General features: G+C 41.9%; 1 protein-coding gene across 1 annotated transcript in view; it reads right to left on the bottom strand.

The window, feature by feature from the left end:
- The window catches only part of LOC119655150 (dnaJ homolog subfamily C member 13), a 48,280-nt gene that overhangs the window by 14,001 nt on the left and 15,340 nt on the right, over window positions 1-18,939 (bottom strand). Inside the window, exons 15-24 of the mRNA XM_038060892.1 lie at window positions 15,129-15,297; window positions 14,792-15,067; window positions 14,636-14,739; window positions 14,319-14,571; window positions 14,125-14,259; window positions 13,836-14,065; window positions 13,453-13,777; window positions 13,259-13,394; window positions 6,520-6,896; window positions 5,846-6,457 (exon numbers count right to left, since the gene is read on the bottom strand). Coding sequence (XP_037916820.1) covers window positions 5,846-6,457; window positions 6,520-6,896; window positions 13,259-13,394; window positions 13,453-13,777; window positions 13,836-14,065; window positions 14,125-14,259; window positions 14,319-14,571; window positions 14,636-14,739; window positions 14,792-15,067; window positions 15,129-15,297 — 2,617 coding nt within the window. The remainder of the gene's footprint in view (window positions 1-5,845; window positions 6,458-6,519; window positions 6,897-13,258; window positions 13,395-13,452; window positions 13,778-13,835; window positions 14,066-14,124; window positions 14,260-14,318; window positions 14,572-14,635; window positions 14,740-14,791; window positions 15,068-15,128; window positions 15,298-18,939) is intronic.

Raw genomic sequence — 18,939 nt, 5'->3', positions numbered from 1 at the left:
CGGGACTATTCATCGTAATCTTCGAGCCCTCTCAACAGCTGAACGATGCCTTCAAGGTGAGGTACATACTGCACCAGAAGATTACATTAGAAGAGATCAGACTGTTGGAACAAATACAATGTTTCAACTGTCAGAATTTTGGGCACGCAGCTCAAAATTGCACAATTATACATCGTTGCGTCAGATGCACGAAAAAACACCCGCGTGGCGACTGCCCACTCCCCACTGCGAAGGTGCTGCATTACTGCAGCTGCGGCAAAGGCGGACATCCCGCCAGCTACCACGGTTACCCGGCATACTAAGATATGCTGGCCCAGAAAGGCCCGCAAAACTAACGAGACACAGCAGACCAAACAGGCAGTCGCACAACTGTCTCAAAGTTTGGCCAAACTAGACGTCTCTTACGCCCAAGCCACGAAAAACTCTCTGCCCTGAGTGGCTTCTGCACCTCCACCTCCAACAATACCGTCTATCCCAAACCAACCGGCTGCGTTCCTTGAATTGGTTGGAGTTCTTGCTTCAGCCACCACAAACGAGCAACGGCAATTCGCCGCCATCAAGCTCATCCTTACCCTAAGCAAGACGACTTCGAAAACTCATCTTAAAAGCAGGCATAACGTGAACTTCACCGGATATACATACTACCATTCGGGACAACAACACCGGCACCGCCCTTTTAATCAAAAAAGATTACGAATTCGAGGAAGTCATCATAGACAACTTGCCAACCTGTTGCGCTGCGGCGGCTTTCATTAAAACGGCAGATAGTAAGCGGATTCTCATAGTCCCCATTTATATAAGATGCCAACCCAAAAAAATGAGGAACTGGGCCATGCCTTAAAAGTCTTAAGCGATCTCCAGTAGAAATCTAAAAACCTTGTCTTTGGAGGCGACTTCAACTCCAGGCACACTCACTGGGGCAATACGGCCATTAACTGTAATGGGAAAATCCTCCTCAAATGGATCCACGACTCTTTCTCGCCAACCAATCTCGAAATGGTCTTGTCGGATTCTCCGTCAAGACCCAGTAGCCAATCCATAATAGACTACTTCCTTCTGTCTATGGAAATGAAACAAAGCTTTCAAGTAATCTCATGTAATACCTTACCATGCATGTTCGTCCACTTCGCGGTCAATCTTAAACTGTCCTCACCTTCCTCTCTGAAAAAAAGCGAGTAATGACCACAATTAGGTCTTTCGCCCACACTAACTGGGATAAATTCAAGACTGAGTTAGCACCAAAACTCTACTTGAAAGGGCTCGCAAATAATTGTAATTTGTCGGACGAAGAAGTCGGCAAAGCTATTTGCTTGGCGTCTGACGCCATTGATACTGCTACATGCAAGAACTCTAAGCTAATAAAAAAAGTCTATGAGTTTGAGTTCAATTATCTTCCACATGAGATAATGTTTCACTTGAAAGTAAGGCAGATTTGTAGGCGCAATCTGAAGCGCAAATTTCACGAACACGGGAATAAACTCAATGCAGAATATAAAGCATTACTCTCCTGGATTAACTGCCTCAGTACGTAATTCGTACACAAGTCCGTGGTATTGTGACGGCATTCCATAGTAAGGAATTGACTCGAAAACTTGCAGACATCAAGCCTGGCGTTGATATGTTCCAAAATATCAACAGGTTAACGAGAAAACACAAATCCCTCCCTTTGTTCTAACGCAAAACAAGGTACGAGTCTGTAGTGATGCAGAGAAAGCGAAAACACTTGCGGAATTCTTTGAGCGACAAGTCAATGTAACACCTCCTTGCAACAGAACGGCTATCACTTCGACTGTTGATTCAACAGTCAGAGAATTCACTTCCAGGAACTGCTACAAAATTACGTCATTTTCAGCCAAGAACCCTTCCAACAAGCCTACTGATTCGAACAAATTTCTCAGTTTATCGCAACTCACAGCGATTACCCATAACCTTAACGGTAAGAAGTCACAGAAGGAATTACGAGTTTAATCTTCAAAAAAACCTTCCGGTAGCCTCCATTAAGTTCCTACTCGCGGTTTTTAATAACTACATTAATAATGACTACTTCCCATCGACCTGGAGAATAGCCAAAATTATAGTCATTCAAAAAAAAGATGCCTCCTGCAAACCAGGGAACTTCAGGCCCGTTTCACTTTTGTCTAACTTAAGGAAACTTTTTGAGAAACATGGACTGTCCAGCACTGCAATCTCAATAACATAATTCCAAACCAACAGTTCGGATACCGTGCTAAACACGGAACACAGCACACCCTGAGCTACCTCCACGATACTGTGGCTAGCAGACTTAACGTCAACAATAAACCTACGGTAGATTGTGCTCTGGACTTAGAAAAGGCCTTTGACTCCGTGTGGGTGAAAGGACTAATCTATAAACTAATTAAGTTCGAATTCACAATTCCGATGATCAGACTTGCCATCAATTTCTTCGAGGATAGACATTTTTACGTCAATTACGTCGATTTCTTGCCGGTAACTTCTGGAGTGCCGCAGGGATCCATTTCTGGTCCCACTCTGTACAACATTGCCCAGAACTAATACCGACGATACACTCGTCTACTCCTCCAACTTTCGACCCGAAAAGGCAGTTAGCGAGATAGAGGAATACTTGGTTGACCTCTGCTACTAGTACCATAGCTGGGGTATTAAAATTAATTCAGCCAAAACACAATTATGCATTTTCAGGAGGAAATCTAGATACTTAGGATCTAGATCCATCCACAGGAAGACTAAACGCTTGGAACTGAAAACCGGAATGCTACAGTGAGAGGGTTGAAATCGATCAAATATCTAGGTATCAATTTCAATGAATTCCTCGAATTTAATAATCATGTGAAGCTCACTATTGACAAGGCAAATGATGCATTGGGTAGAATCTACTCTCCTCTTCGTAAGAAAGTGGGTCTAAGCACCAAAACCAAACTAATCCTATACAAGACCCTCATCAGGTCCATCATATGCTACGGAGCCCCTTCGTGGATCACTTGCTCTACGAAAGCCATGGATAAATGCATGTCTTTCAAACGCCGTGTATTGAGACACTGCACTGGATTGTCTTACAATTGGAAGACTAAGAAGTGCGGCAAAAACGACGAAGTATACCGGCGAGCAAAGATAGAATCCATTAGAAATGATCTTAATAGCTTTTTTATACTCCGTCCATTTAGGGCAGACTCTATTCCTTGCTCCTTGTTCTAGGCTTCCACATAAGATATATTTTTTTTGAACAGACTGCATCATCGCAATCTTCGGACGAGCCACAGTTTGAGCATTTACTTTTGGATGCTTTACACGTCTTAGCTATATATCCTAAATGACCACATTTGTAGCACTGTCTTTCCCTCATTTCAAAGGAATCTACTTTAAAATATGGTTTCCCAATTATAACTGACATAGTGCGGTGTTAAATGTATTCAAGCCAACCCCTCAACATTAAAAATTTCGCGACAGCTGTGTGTGAAAGCACTGATAAGTGTTATAACGCAAAACAACTCAACAATGAGCCCCAAAATCGTGATCACTTCAACGAAGAAATTCCGATCCCAAAAATCGAAGGTAAAGGTGATATTTAGGGGCAAACTAAACGACTTTCGTAAAATGAGCGGCTCAGGATCGTTATGGGAAGGCAGACCCAATTTTATCAAAGAGCCCAACTAAACTGTAAAAAATGCGAAATTACAACACGTTGGGTAAAACTAGAATTAAATTATGCAATAAGAAGTCCTACTTGCAAGCAAAAGATTGTTAAGCGTCCTGCCCAACACAAGATTATAAATCGTCTCTCCAAATGTCATGGATAGACTCGAGCCCATGGATGTCAATATACACGAATTTAGAGCCTCCCAAATGACTTTCATTATTTTTGCAGTGAATTCTACGATATATTACCTGACGCCGAATAACTCAAGGTCACAATATTCGAAAAAGCGACATCCGTTCTCAAGTATATGGGAGGATATTGGCCAAACTTCACCCGGGTCCTTGCAAATTTGACAAATCTAGCAACTTATCAATTTATCTTCAAGGAATAGAGAGATCATATATATATGCTGAATGAAAAGAAAGAAGCTGGCTGAAAAGAATGGCTACATCAAGGACATAGTGATTGGAGTCTCCCTCCCGGCGACAAGAAACAAAAACGTCCATCAATGGTGCCTCGATGGCGATCGCATCTCGAAACAATTTTGTAGCGTAAGGAAATCTCTCGATAGACTTAAGCTCACCAGCAGCAATGTTACTACCCACAGTAAAATGAACAGTTACACCGAGATTGCCCCTCTTGATGGTGAAAGAGGGAAAGGAGTCAAGCTGGAAAACGCATACTTTGTTCCAGATCTGAAAACTTGTCAGTTACCAAAATCGTCGCAAAGATCATCAAATACTTTTCACTAAAAGGCAGAGCTAATTTATGGAAAGTAAGGAGATTTTTTTTGGGTAATCTCAATCCTCGTGGCTTAAAAACCTCACTAAAGAGCTTGGAAATGTCCACGACTGACACAAGAAAGTCTCAAGAGATGCTTCAGTAGCTCAAAAGCGGAGCTACACTCTTCAAGACATAATTCAATGATTACAGCAAATCTAAATAGAGAATTTAAAAATTTTGTTGAAACTCAAACTAAAAAGAAAATAAAAACCCCATGAGAGAAAGTACCAGGCAAATTTTGAGAAATTGAAACGAAACAGGATTTCAACAATGCCTGGTGACCTCATTACACTTCGCAGCTTCCAGAGCGGAAAAACACGACTCTATTCAAAACAGCTCAATGCGTCCTCATGCAAACGGGACTACCGCACGCGTCCGGAGTTCAAATATTTCCGCACACGTGCGTACGTAAAAAGATTAACTTAAAGGACGTAATTTACATGTTAGCTTCCGCCTTCCAAGAAATTTCTGCTTCTACTTTCGTTAAGTCTTGGCGAAAACGTTCGATGAACATTGAAGAGCTTGTTGAATGTAATCAACAATCACACGAAGAATATAATTCTACCACCATTCTTCAAAATCTTCAAACGTTATCCGAAGATGACCAGTTGCAGGCCGAAGATATTGAAGAATGGATCAAAAACTGTGTTGACGAACTTGAAAACGAATTTGTGACAGATGACGAAATAATTACGCTAGAAACACAAGAAGAGCCCTATGAAGATGAGGACGAGGAGGCTGATGATGATGATGTTAAAGGAGAGGAAAAGATCGGCCACACCCAAGCGAGGGATGCAATGGCGGTATTGGGTCATCTTCTATAGACGTCTTAGCGATTTTTTAAAAAAAAAGTGTAAAATATTCAAATATACTAATAAATATGTATTTTTTTCAACTGAAAACACCTGCCTGTACATATGTTTTATATTCAAGTAAAAATACTTCATTTTTCTCACAAAAATGCCTGCACATCCGATTAATCGGCCATTTGGTCAACCGGCTAAGCTCTGATCCCAAGGTAGTTAAGAGGGAGCTACTGTATTGACTTATTGTTCGCAAAACGGAAAAGGATTGTCTTTCGAAAAAGCCACCGACCAAATATAGGCGGCACATTTCAGCATTTCACCAATGCTCCTAAATGACAACATTATAGCCAAATAGTCAATTCCAATGACAATCTGCAGAAGACTCGTCCATATTTCGGAAATGTGTGCGTTTACTTCAACTGACAACTTATCAAGTTGAAGCAACTTCGAAATTCAACACGTAAAGTAATAAAAATAAAAATAACTGAATGAAGGGTCCATAAGAATAGCTTTCGAACCCTACACAGACTACACTGGTACTGTTAGCTCACAGAGGAACGTAACACTTTAGGACCCGTCTCCCGGTTTCAAATACACCTACAAAATGTATAATACTCACCACATTTTCCGTTTCCGTTGCAAATTGATTCGAAATATACGTAGTTAAAAGAACATCCAAAACTTTCTTAGTTATTGCATTAGACGCTGTTCCCCTTATCAAGTACTTCTGCTTATTAACAACATTTTCCTTCTCCATCACCTTCGATTCTTGAGACTCAACAACCGGACCACTTTTTTCATTTCCATCGGTAATCGCTGCCAACTTAGGTGACTTTTCTACATTGAAATTCTGCGTGAGATGTTTTGAGTTTTGTATTAGATTTTGAGCGTTCTGCATGTACGTGGATTGTGTTAAATTCGCTCCTTGTATTGAGTCAACAGATGAACGTTTCGATTCTGTCTTCGGTGGCGACGGTGGTTCCTTTTCAGGTTCTACCAATTGATATCCACAAAGAGCAACACATGCTAAAATTGACATTTTTGCTAAATTATTGGCTAGTTTTTGGTTGTTCGTTTTCTCATCGGTAGCAACACCGCTTTCGTCTAGAGTATAATCGTAGTCGAACATAAACAGCAAAAGAGACCAAAGAACTCCATTTCTGGTCAAATCGCATTGGAGATTGTAATTGTTGGCGGCTAGGTTTGTAACTAAACTTACTGAAAGAGCGTTCTGAAGGATAAAAGACCCAATCAAACAGTGTTCGTTCACGTTCGAAGCTCACATAATATTACCTTGAAATAAACAACGCGACATACATCCGCTATCAATTGTGGTAACTGAATAATCTTTTGCTTGCAATTCTCAAACTTGCATGCTACCTCGAAACATTTTGTTATGTTCGAAATAACTTGGAAGTGTAAGTCCTCTGGCTTTGAATCGACTCCTAGAATGGATACACAGCGCGTATAGGCTTCCAGTAGAGCTTCAATGCCTTCTTCGCGACGTAACTCTTCCGCATTGAGTGCCGAACAATCTACTGTATGGTAACATAACTCTGAAGCTGCAGTTAAAAGAGGAACTTCTTTCGAGAAAAGTTGTTCATCTTTAGTTTCGAGCCTAATCGTTTTAATAAGTTGTGGGTAGCCAGCATATTTGTACGGTTGAAGAACTGTGAATACAAGAAATATTGAAATAAGTTCTCTGTTACTTTAACTAACTAATCTAGAGCGATTTATTGTATTGTAATAAGAATTTTGAATATGACATCTTAGCACAGCATGTCCACGCTGTCTGGCCCATACGCTGACCCAGTTCTTGGTTTGTTACTGCTTCAGGCAGAAATATACCAATGACACGGCGCAGACAAGAGTTGATGAAAGCTTGGAGTATTTGAGTACAGTTGCGGCCACTTTCCGTTTACTACTCCCGTATAGTAGCGTAAAGAGAACATTGGCGCGGAACAGTTTCAATTTGATATCGGTGTTGAGTTTTCCATTCCCAGATTTTGGACAAAGCAAAGAAAGCGAATTTAGTGCTATTAATGCATTGACTCCATCAAGTTGGGTGCCGCATTCAGCAGAAAGGCTAGCTAGATATATAAATTGTTTGATATCTTCACTATTTTTCCAATTAATGCAAATAGAAAGAATGCGATGGCTAGTCACATCAACCCTCTCCAACTCTTTTTGTTTGTCATGGGTGTAATCGGGGCGTTTGGGGAAAGATGGCATAGTCCATTGAACCCCTTCACCTCTTCCAGTCAAGGCAACATGAATAACATCACCAATAACGGAAAGGAAGAGTATGGGCGATAAGAAGCAACCTTGCTCAACTCCGCTTTCGACTTTAAATTCCTCGATGTAGGACGTGACATTTTGCGCCATGGAAAGTTCTATAGGGAGTCAAGGCCAGTGGCTTTACTTCGTTTGAGCCTGTTGATGGTAAAGATAATTTCGTTTCTGCTTGAAGGAGCAGTACTTATTCGCATATTACGATTATTTCGAATATCTTCTTGTACCACGTCAGCTGCCCAAAACATCCTGCTGTTAACGTCCCTCACAGCACCGTCAAAAGGATTACGATCATGAATAAATTCTTTCGTCATGCGGTATACGGTAACAAAATCATTGCTATTTGTGACAGCTTCTACCTCTTTCACCAAAACAATGGTCAACTTCCTTTTATCACGGCGTACACTGCCATACATTTGTCATAGTTTTCCATGATAACGCAACGCATTACGCCCACACCCCACTCGCAGCCATCAACAGACCTCACAGCTCCTTACTTTCATCAAGCAATCTCCGTGCTTTTGCACTCAACCAGATCTGCAGCTTCCTTCTGGGACATGCCCGACTACTTCAACCGCACCAGAGATAAAGGCACTTTCAATAGCGACCCGTGTTGAATTTGGGAGATCGACGCCCTGTTGCCTTGCGAGCAATAGCAACACGCAAGGGAAGGTAAGCGACCATTAGATGATGATCCCTTTCCAGGTCAATATGAGCACGTCGTTTGTTACGCACATTCAGAAAACAACTTCTAAATCTACTGCTAATTGCGCCCTGGTAAAACTGATCAGATTTTCGTTGCCGTTCAGTTGAAGTCCACCTGACATTATGGCAAGCACCGTGTTCGAACAATGTGCCGCCGATAACAAGGCGATGAAAAGTGCAAAAGGTTTCACCTTTTCTCTCCGTCATTACACACTCTGGCTAGGTGTTAGTAGAGCCCACCTTGGTATTCAAATTACTCATCACCCGATCATAATGTCATTTTTGGGAAGCTTCTCCTGAACTGTGTGTAACATAATTACTTATAGAAACCTCCGTGCAGCTGCGCATGTAGCACTGATATCTGATATCTGATTAACTTATTTCCAGCACGTCATCATGTGCGATGAATATATCTTAGAGCTTTACTTTATCATCTTTCGATAATGATGCAAATTCATAGATGGATACGTAGCCTGATCATTTCCACATCAGAGCAAAATATCACATTCAACCACAGCCTGGTGTAATTTTTACATCCCGAGTCAGTGGAGAATTCTCATTAGTACATGTTCCTATTAAACAATCTCCTTTAAATAGGGATACCGTCACTACTCCATGAAAGGAACAAAATAAGACTCACAACAATGGTGAATCAACCCTTGGGAATTTAACGTGAATACCTGACGTGTAGGCATAATCGGGGATGGAGGCCATAACCAAGGCCCCGCCGTAACAAGCACAACGCTACTGGTTTATATTGAGTGCAGTCTCAGCGTTCATATCAGTGAATGTAAGGTCTAACACCTCTGTCGGAACTAAGGGGCACAGGGCTCACAAGGGCCACAGATCCTCCAGGAATTCTCTTGGAACAAATGCTCCCTGGGGGCTATCCCGTTTCCCATGGTACCAGATAACCTCCGGTGAGGCTTCGTGACAAGAACCATTTCAGATGAATCACTTGCAGACTCGGGTCTGATCGCCATGTTCGAGTACGTGGAGACAACACTCTTAGCGGCTTGACTGGAATCAGCCTGGTACGGAGAACGGCAACGAAACATTTCCACTAGTCAACTACTGCTCCGTGTATAACACAACACGTGAGACACCACTAGACAACACGAACACAAAGCACAAGGAACTGGTCGTTGTCCACCACCCCCAGTATGGCCATTCGCCCATCATACTGCATATGAAGCAGCCAGAAGGCACCACATGGATATGCATTAGCGTATCGAAACGTATCAGCAGGCGTTGGTTAAAAACACATGAACGTCCATGTCGTCTAAATTGCAGATGTCACAGTCCGCTGGGCAGACACAGACGACCTGAAACCTGTCCTCTAAATTTGCCTCACATAGAACACAACCCTGACTGAAGGCAAGTGTCCGCGGGAAGAGCAACTCATTCAGGCTACCATGGCCCATCAGTAGGAAACTCATGTAAATCCCGAAATCTACGATCCTCTAGCAGACACACATTTACCGTACTCGTATTTGATCCGATTTTTGTCACATTCGTTCCATCTAACCTACCCATTCGATGTAATACTCTCATCTAACAGCCTAACACTTGTACCTGATCAGCGTAAATTAAATCCTTTCGCAGCAAAAGTACGCCCTGGCTGATCATGTAGGAAGTGACATGCTGAACTACCTCTATATCAAGAGGAGAAACACCCAACAATACCTTCACGAAATCGGTCGAAATCGTGCTACATACAGGAAGACACACTGACAAGCGTAGAGCAGTTTCCTGCCCTGTACCGTTATCGTAAAACCAAACCCGTACATACAACATACAAGAAACATATATGAAATATACACGCCAATTTAGTCAAACGGGTCTTGAGTGCAATCAAGTATACATACGTCCCACGATTATCACTCCCAAATATGTGACTGTTTTCCCGTATTTAAAATTGCCTCTGCTCAACTTAACGAGTAGCGGGCAATGTAAGTTGCCTTTCAGCAACAACGCGACGGTTTTCTCCGATGCGCGCTAGTCAGCAGGCCGCTGCTCGAGCTCAAGTCAGCTGTTCCTCTCAACAAAAACGAGGAAATCATCCGCGTAGGCAGTGCATTCAAACCCCGGCTTAAACTCGCCCAACAGTTCACCTATCATCAGATTCCACATAAATGGATCTGCCATAGATCCCTGTGAGCAGCCGCGGTTCACATTAACCCGTACACTCTCACTGACACCTTTGACGAATGGTTTTCTACCATGAAAGTAGTTCTTACACAGAACTTATTCTTGGCAGCCACTGTCACGAAGTTCCGACCACACAGATGACCAAATTGGGTAATCAGATGCTCCTTTGAAATCTGACGTACTTGCTAACACAATGGACAACAAAGTTTTACATATCCATTAAGGCGTTGTGGGTAGACTTGCCAGTTCGGAAGCCGTAACGTCCGAAACGAGATCATCATCCCCAGTCGTTGGACCATAATTCTCTTCTGGACCTTGTCAAGGACCAGGAGAAGAGATATGGCCCTATATTACCGAGGATTACTTTAACCCTTCACTAGTGACTTCAGGAAGAAAACAAAACGCCGGGAAGCAGCCCTCTTGTACACAACACTAGACATGAGATGGGATGGCCCCCAGATGGCCTTACACATCTCGTGAGTCATCCCATCCCAGCCAAGTGAATTAAGCCTCACCATGCTCTCCTCGATCTCGCACCACTGCATAGGAGAAATTTCTTCCACCTTTTCAGTGCTATCGGCAGAACGCATCGAAGACTCGGATCTCAGAGTCAGTTCACCCAGTAAGGCACACACACTATCGCGCCATGTCAGCATAGGCTCTACGTTCACCTTAATGCCGACAATGCCGTGATTTCATTTACCTTTGCACCCCAAGGGTCATCGTCATTTTGACCGACGAAAATTGTCCAGTATCCTTCCTAAGACTATCTCAACATCTCCTTACAACACGATATACCTCGTCTCTATGCGAACCTAAGTTGGTGAACATCTACAAGAGGGTAGGCAACACTTTGACGACGCGCCCTTTGGCGCCAATGACGAATGCAACATTTACACATAAAAGGAAAACGAATTTTTAAATAGAAATAAAAACTAAACCAAATGAAGAAGCCCCTGCTTGACAAGAACGCCAGATGCGCAAAGCTATGAAAACTCGATAAAATACCAGGACTTAAGTGAACTAAACTCCAGAATAGGAATTTCCCCTACTTTATCTCATTGAAGGACTCCAGGAATTGCAAAAGATGTTTATTGTGCATTTTTTTATACAAATGTTACATACATACATAAGTTCCCAACGAATGATTTCCAACATAGGAAGAGAACTATGCGGACCATTTCAGATAAAAATCTCTAATCTATGATCTTCGAAACCTATAAAAGTTTACATAACTGTATTCGTTTCCATGGCGATTCATTAAGAAACATTTATGGACCTTAACAGGAATCCATTCATGGTATCACTTCAGCCGAGAAGAATTTGCTCCGATAATAGGACGAATTTATTGAGGACCGCGTTTAGAAAGACTTGGCACAGATCCATAGCCGACTATGAGAGAAATATGGTCGCATGAGCATCGCAGCCTTCCAAGGGCTATGTGTTTTGTAGGCTCGTTTGAAGTAGCTATTAGAAGCTTGGAGCGATACGTGAAGCGAGCGTGTTCCATTTGCACTTGAAAAAAGATAATGAATAGTCGACCCTTATTTCCCTTAGCAGATAATAACCATGACACGCATGAGTTAATGACAGCCCATTTCATTGTTCAAAGAAGCCTCTTGTCACCTTCACGCTTTATGCGAAGGACTCTTAACGACAAGAAATTACTACAAATTCAAGAGTTACAGATTCGTTTTTGGATAAAATTCAAGATTGACTATTTGCGCTATCTTCGAAAGCAATATAGGTGAAAGAATCCTGGAAGGTAGTTGACTGAGGAAGAATAAATACTGATTAGTACTGGAAAACGGGGCGTGCAATTAAGGTAGCGACTCTTTCATGTCTATACATTTTGTTCGCCGGTGTGGCTCATTGGTCGATGGATCCAGTGCCACAGACTAGAATAGTTGAGCTGGTTTCAGTGCAGGTAGGAGCTTTCCACCTTAAATTATACTTCACAACCTCGATGAAACTCACCCGGAACCTGCTCATGTCTCAGCAGATGAAAAATTCGAACGACAAGCAGAGTAATGTAATGAATTCAAGGTAGCAAACGGTTACTGGGAAGCTAAATTAATCATTTGCGGAGGATCCCGGGTATCGCTGCTATTGTTAGTAACAGCGTCTTTAAGTTAAGGGCTAAGTAATTACCTGATTAAGCGATAGTCAGAACCATAGCTTATTTCAGTTATCGGGATAAAGCTATGCGGCAATTGAACTAACATAACGACATTTGGCAAAGCCATGTATAAGTACTAGGGTTTGGTTCGATCTTACGGCATGCGCCTGCTCTACCCCAATTTATTCAGCAAAGGACCTTACAATATCAGCGGCAAAAAAAGGTAATTATCCGAAAATTATGCAGTAATTATTCACCCAGCAGACACAACTAATGTCTAGGTAAACCGAAAGTCCGCCGTATAGTTCCATGTAAGAAGCATTGCTAGGGACCCGAGATGAGTTACTTATCCCAGCCTAAGATATATCTATCATTCACCAAAGAGACAGCTACAATTTGTGATCCTAATTACCCCACGTGATTCCGGACAAGATTCATTATTTTTGAGACATTATGTATATACATTGATGTCGTTAACAAGAATGATTTCAAAGACAACCTACCGTCTCTGGAATCATTCTTGCCAAAGAATTGCGAACGAAAGATCAGTACACGTGGAACAGGAACTGTAACCCCATCAGAAAACCGTGGTTCCATTTTCTCTGATTTGTCGAAGAAAAAAAAGGAACATTACCAACTAGTACTAGCGGATATAGGAAGAGACGTCCGTACACCACCCCCAGCATAAACAGAATTAGAAAGGGTAGCCCGAAGCATTTACATAAAATAAAAATTGTAGGCTCTAGTATGTTGAAATAAACTTACCATCCGGATACCTTGAAAACAAAATACTTTGCGTCCTCAAAATCAACACAATATTACTTGGATTTGGACCACCAGAGTTCCAAGCTGATTTCGAGCACAAAAACTCATACGCCTCATTCACTTTCTCAAACATTTCCTGAAAACAACATCATAACGTCAAACCTAGCTACAAATCTACAAAAAACACTTCTTACCCGTCCATTGGGATTCTTATCAGGATGATACATTTGAGCCAAACGATAATAGCTTTTTCGAATAGTCGACTCGTCTGGCTTAGGTATTTTCTCTAAATCAATTTGTAAGTCATGGTAAGCTTGTTGCACAGTCATTTGCGGTGGTTTCTTTTCTACTTCCTTTCGCCAGGCGTCTAAAGTGTGCTTAAGCAACTGTACAGGATCAGAAATTGGCCAATCTGGGAATTTTTGAGTATCACATAAATGCCGTAAATAGTAGATATGACAGAAAAGCTCATTCTCGAGTTGGGGATAACTTATCGCTGGTATTGCCAGATATGGGTACCTATTGAAATAAGAGAAAAAATATAAAAGAAACCCCAACCGTTATCCGATGCCATTACCTTGCCATAGTATGCCCTTTTAATCTAGGTGTAAAATCAGCAATGTGAGCAGAAATCTTCTCAATCAACAATCTTCGCATTTCGGAGTTCCAAATAACTTCGGGTGTATCGAATTCACCCAAAAAGATTTCAGCAAATTTCTCTGGGCTATAATTTTCTAAAAAGCAAACCATCGCTTCGGGCAGCAAAGGACCTAGTATGCTATGGTGCATGATACCTGATTGTGAGCTCTGAAATTACCACATCATATTATAAATAAAATAATGCCTTCTACCCTACTAAAGCTTACAGTTTCGCTCCTGAAGGCTTGTTTCATATGCGTTAACTTAAGAAATTTAGCAATTGGTAATATATTGCTTCCAGTGTACATAAGCATGAAGTAAAACACCCCCGTCAAGTAGACCTTCGGCATTTCCGGATTATCCTGAAGCCAAAAATTGATTTGCAATTAGGTCTGCGGATATCAGTCCCATTTCTACTTACCTCCATAATTTGACATAATAACGTAGCCACTCTTTCCAAAAGACCAGGATCATGAGTTAGGCAGACTTGTACAATATGCGGTAAACAAACAAAATCTGAAAGCTTTCTAGACATTTTTGGTCCCGGAATTAGAACTGCACCGCCGTTCTGACTACGACTGGGAAAATAGCTAGTGCACTGTATTAAAATATCTAAAATGTGAGAGGCTAGTTCACTTTCATTGTACAGAGTCGGACCTTTTGCCATTAAACACCTAAGGAAGAAAAGGGAGTAATAAACAACATCAATTTGCTTGCTCTGAAGTGATTATAATTTACCATTTTAATTGAGGAATTTGTTGCAACGAACGCCAGCCATCCATTCCAATAGCCCAGCAACGAGTGCGGGGAGTTAGAACGTTCTTGTGCCAAAGCTCTTTTAACTAAAACGAAAGTTGTGAAATAGTGACTCACAGCTGCATGAAATGAAAGCACCTCTGAATAAGTCACAGGACCTTGCCGTTCTGGTTTTTCATTCTCCTTCTCAATATTGTAGTACCACTCCTTCTCTTCATACATTTCCATGTTGGGACCAGCTTCGATAACGTTCGTTTTTGTGTTGGGTAGCGCACGTCCTTTATGTAAATGCGCCAGCGTGATTAAATCAACGAGACAATGTATGTGGTCTACTAGTGGTCGACAGTTGGTTTTATTCAAAACCAAACATTTTATCAAGCCTAGGAGAGCGTCTCGTAAAGAGGGTGCCAAACACTAGAAAAAGAAAGACATTAACATTTGCTACGGTAATAGCTTTAGGGGATATTTGCCCTACCCTATCTAATAATTGAACAATGTATGTCATGTCACTAAATTTCCCAATTTGTTCATGGTATCTTTTGTAAACTTTAGCTAGTGCTTGAAGAGATAGAACAGTAAGCTGATCGTCATTCAAACGGTTACGACATAATACACGACGATATAAGGCATTGAATAGTTCAACGCTGAAAAAGAAGAAAAGAAAGAAATGTTTTCATCTTAAGCTAAAATAGATATATTTTATATGAACCACAATTTTTTTTTCACTTTTGAACCTCCTCTAGGAATTATTGGCGTCAATAGAAATGAGAAAATTATAACGACAGCATATTTGGGCAGGTATCAAATAATAAGGACGGATCATGAGTAGATTATCCATGCTTTAATTTTCCTCTCATGTAATTGGTTGCAAAAAATGGTAAAAGTTTCTAATCTTACTCCATTTTTCTAGGCCGCCTTTGGCTCCTTTCCTTTTCGATAGTTTCCAGTTCGATAATTTTCTCAGTTATAACTGTGATCCGAGTGGAACCCAGTTCTAAAATCAGCATCGATCATATCAAGTCATCGCTGTTTCGGTTGGCCTTCGGGTTGTTTCTTATCGACTTCTATGTTCAGGCCCATCTTACCTAATGAATCATAGAAGTTCGTTCGTTTTGACTTCGAGCCGGACGTTAATGCGTCGATCGCAAAAGACACCAGTTGCGAAGCAATTTTATGGTGCACTTCACCATTGAATGACAACATATGTGTGTGTGTGTGTGTGGTGGGGGAGAAGCTACCGCTTCTGAGCACTCAAGCCATGTTGGCCTGTTGTACTCGTCGCCCCATCTAACGGAATTTTCCAGATTCGTTAACGTATCGCAGGATTTCCGTTAGTGGATGTGATGCTACCCGTCGCAACTGAAGAACATCGGCATCAAAGATCTGATGCCTGATGCGTCCATAGGCCGGGCATTCACATAGGAAATCTCCCTGGGTTGCACTTCTTCATAACAGGAGGGACACGTATCATCTTGAATAATTCCTATTTTGAACATATGCCCAGCTAGTGAATTATGGCCTGTCAGAATGCCCACAATACTCCTTCAAGTCCTCCTGCTTTTCGACAGAATAAACTTTGCGGTACGTATATTCAGTTCTGACAGCAAATGTTTGGTGTGTTGAGCAGCATTTAGGCTCTGCCACCTGTCATTGAGGAACGCTTGCTCCCAGTTTTTGCAGACAGATCTAGCCAATGCTACTAATACTCCAATTGCTGGTTCCGGTCCCGGCTTGAGGGAGATTAACCCCTCTTTCGCTAAAGCAACCGAGATTTCATTTCCTTCTACGCCACAGTGACCAGGTACCCAGAGTAGTTCCACCTTATTGAATTTAGAGATAGAATTAAAACGGTTTCTGAATTCCTGAACGATTTTCGAGGTGATCAAAGGACTACTCAACGCCCTCAATGCAGCTTGGCTATCACTGCGATGAGCCTGCCCTTCAACCGGTCGTCAATCATCCAGGTTGTCGCCCTGAGGATCGCATAAACTTTGGCTTGAAAAATCGTTGCATATTGTCCCAAAGAAAAAGCCCACTTCTCGTTTCTATTCGAGAGGTAGACTCCGGTCCCCAAACCTATTCGGTTTTTAAGCCATCAGTGTAGAAAACTTCCGTATATCCCGCCACGCATTCCTCTGGGACTTCCCAGTTCTCTTTATGCTGGATTCAGTACTCCCAGTAACTGTCAATATAGATCCATTAAATATCTCAACGACAAATACTTTTGTGAACTTATAAATATTTATCGCGGCTGTTTGTTTATGAGCTGCCTTTATTACAAAAGGTATAACAAATGGAATTCGTTCCTGGGAAATCTAGGGAACCGCACCGTGGCAATGTGAAAGCCATTACTGTTGAAGAATCATTTACATAAGGAACTAAAAAAACTCGTCAGATACTAAAGCAACCTCCAACTCCAAATTGACGACTACACACGACTCCAAATTGACACTATATATGGCCTCGATTCCCATACTGTCCACTGGTCATCTCCAGACATCCCCACGAATTCTCTTTAAATGAATTATCTTTTAGAAAACATGTAAATGATTCTTGTGCCATTAAATCATTAAACTGAAGGAATTCTCAATCCGCTGAAAGTTCCCCCACCTTAGGATTACAGCATTATTGGTCTTGAGACCGACCACGAGGTTAGACAATTAAATAATTAGACTGATTCCATAAAAACCGTATATTTAAAAATTATTCGACAACTCTGCCATCCCCTTCAAAGTAGTCTCGTTGGGCAGCTATACAGCGATTCCAGCGTGTTTTTCACTCTTCCTAACATTTCTGGAACGCTTCGACTGGGATGTCCGCGAGTACTCTCATCACGTCCGCCTGGATGTCCGTAATTGACTGACAAAATGGGTTCCTTTGACTACCAATTTTATTCTAGGAAACAAAAAAAGTCACAGAGTGATATATCATATCGATCAAGCAGCGTGGGAGCGTTTTCCACTTGTTCCAACAGTCTTCTGCGACGGTCATTCGATGCTGCTTTTGCTCCGCAGAAAGGTTCTTTGGAACCATCTTCGCGCACAACTTTTTCATCCCGAAATCGTCTGTTAAAATTTGTCTGACTGTTTCACGGTTCATACCCAGTTCTGAGGCCAATATTCGAACTGCTAAACGCCGATCTTCATGGATTAGGGCGCGCACACGCTGCGCATTCGTGTCAGTCCGCACCTTGACTGGTCTCCCGCTCCACGCCTCGTCTTCCACGCTTTCACGCCTCTCCTTAAACTCTTTATACCATCGAAACACCTGGGCACGACTAAGAGCACGATCAGAGTACTTTTACAATTTTAGCGTACGTTTCTGAAGCTGTTTCGCCCAATCTCGCGCAAAATTTTATCGCGACGTGTTGCTCATTTCTCCATTTTTGTGACGAGCACCACCAACACACGTCTACTCAATACGACACAGCAGGCGAACTAAACAAGCTAGAACGATGGTAAATATATCAATGGAGAGGAGCAGTATGCGAGGGAAGGGGAAGGGAATTTGAAGGTTGCAGGTTTACCACAAGCCCGGAAAAAAAAATTAGTCTCATTACTTAATTGTCTAACCTCGTTTCAACTAGGTTTCAGCTGACCCATTTAGGAACCGTTACATGTAAACACATATACTATCGACTTTTACTATCTTAATGGTAATTCATTTATCCCTTCAACGTAGAAACCTATTCGTTTTGAGAATGACGGGGTCCTAAGTTCGCATCAACTTAATGCTGGACCGGACCAAATGGGGAGCAACTTACTCCCTCTTTCCTGGTCCACGGACCCCTCGCTTAGGGCTTGCAACCAAACTTTTCAAAAAAGTTAAGCGATGACGGCTTTACGGTTTCTTACCAGGGCAGAGGCAAATCGTCAGACGCTGCCTCACCTCTGCCCTGGGAGCAGCGTGACCGTAGCGTGCTTGGTCCGGTCCAGCATTAAGTTGATGCCGACTTAGGACCCCATCATTCTCAAAACGAATATTTCAGCTCTGGCCAAGCTCTGGTCAATAAGGCGGATTTGCGCTCAATATAATTCTATTTCATCCAAAAGAGGCGGAACTTCACTGAATGTCATACGGTTAAGAACCGTGATGAAATATTCTTTCCACCTCTTCATCATCGTGGATAAGGAGTCGACCGTCAAAGTTCTTTACAGAACCATCAAGAGATTTGCGACCATATACAACTTCTATCTATACCGCGGTTTTGAAATCATTGCGAACTGCGGTAGCTGCTGCTTCTCTGATCACTAACAAATTCCCTTTTGCCACTGCGCACATTGTGT

This window comes from Hermetia illucens, chromosome 1, assembly GCF_905115235.1.
Source record: "Hermetia illucens chromosome 1, iHerIll2.2.curated.20191125, whole genome shotgun sequence".
NCBI lineage: Eukaryota > Metazoa > Arthropoda > Insecta > Diptera > Stratiomyidae > Hermetia > Hermetia illucens.
This window is presented reverse-complemented; position numbering and strand designations above follow the sequence as displayed.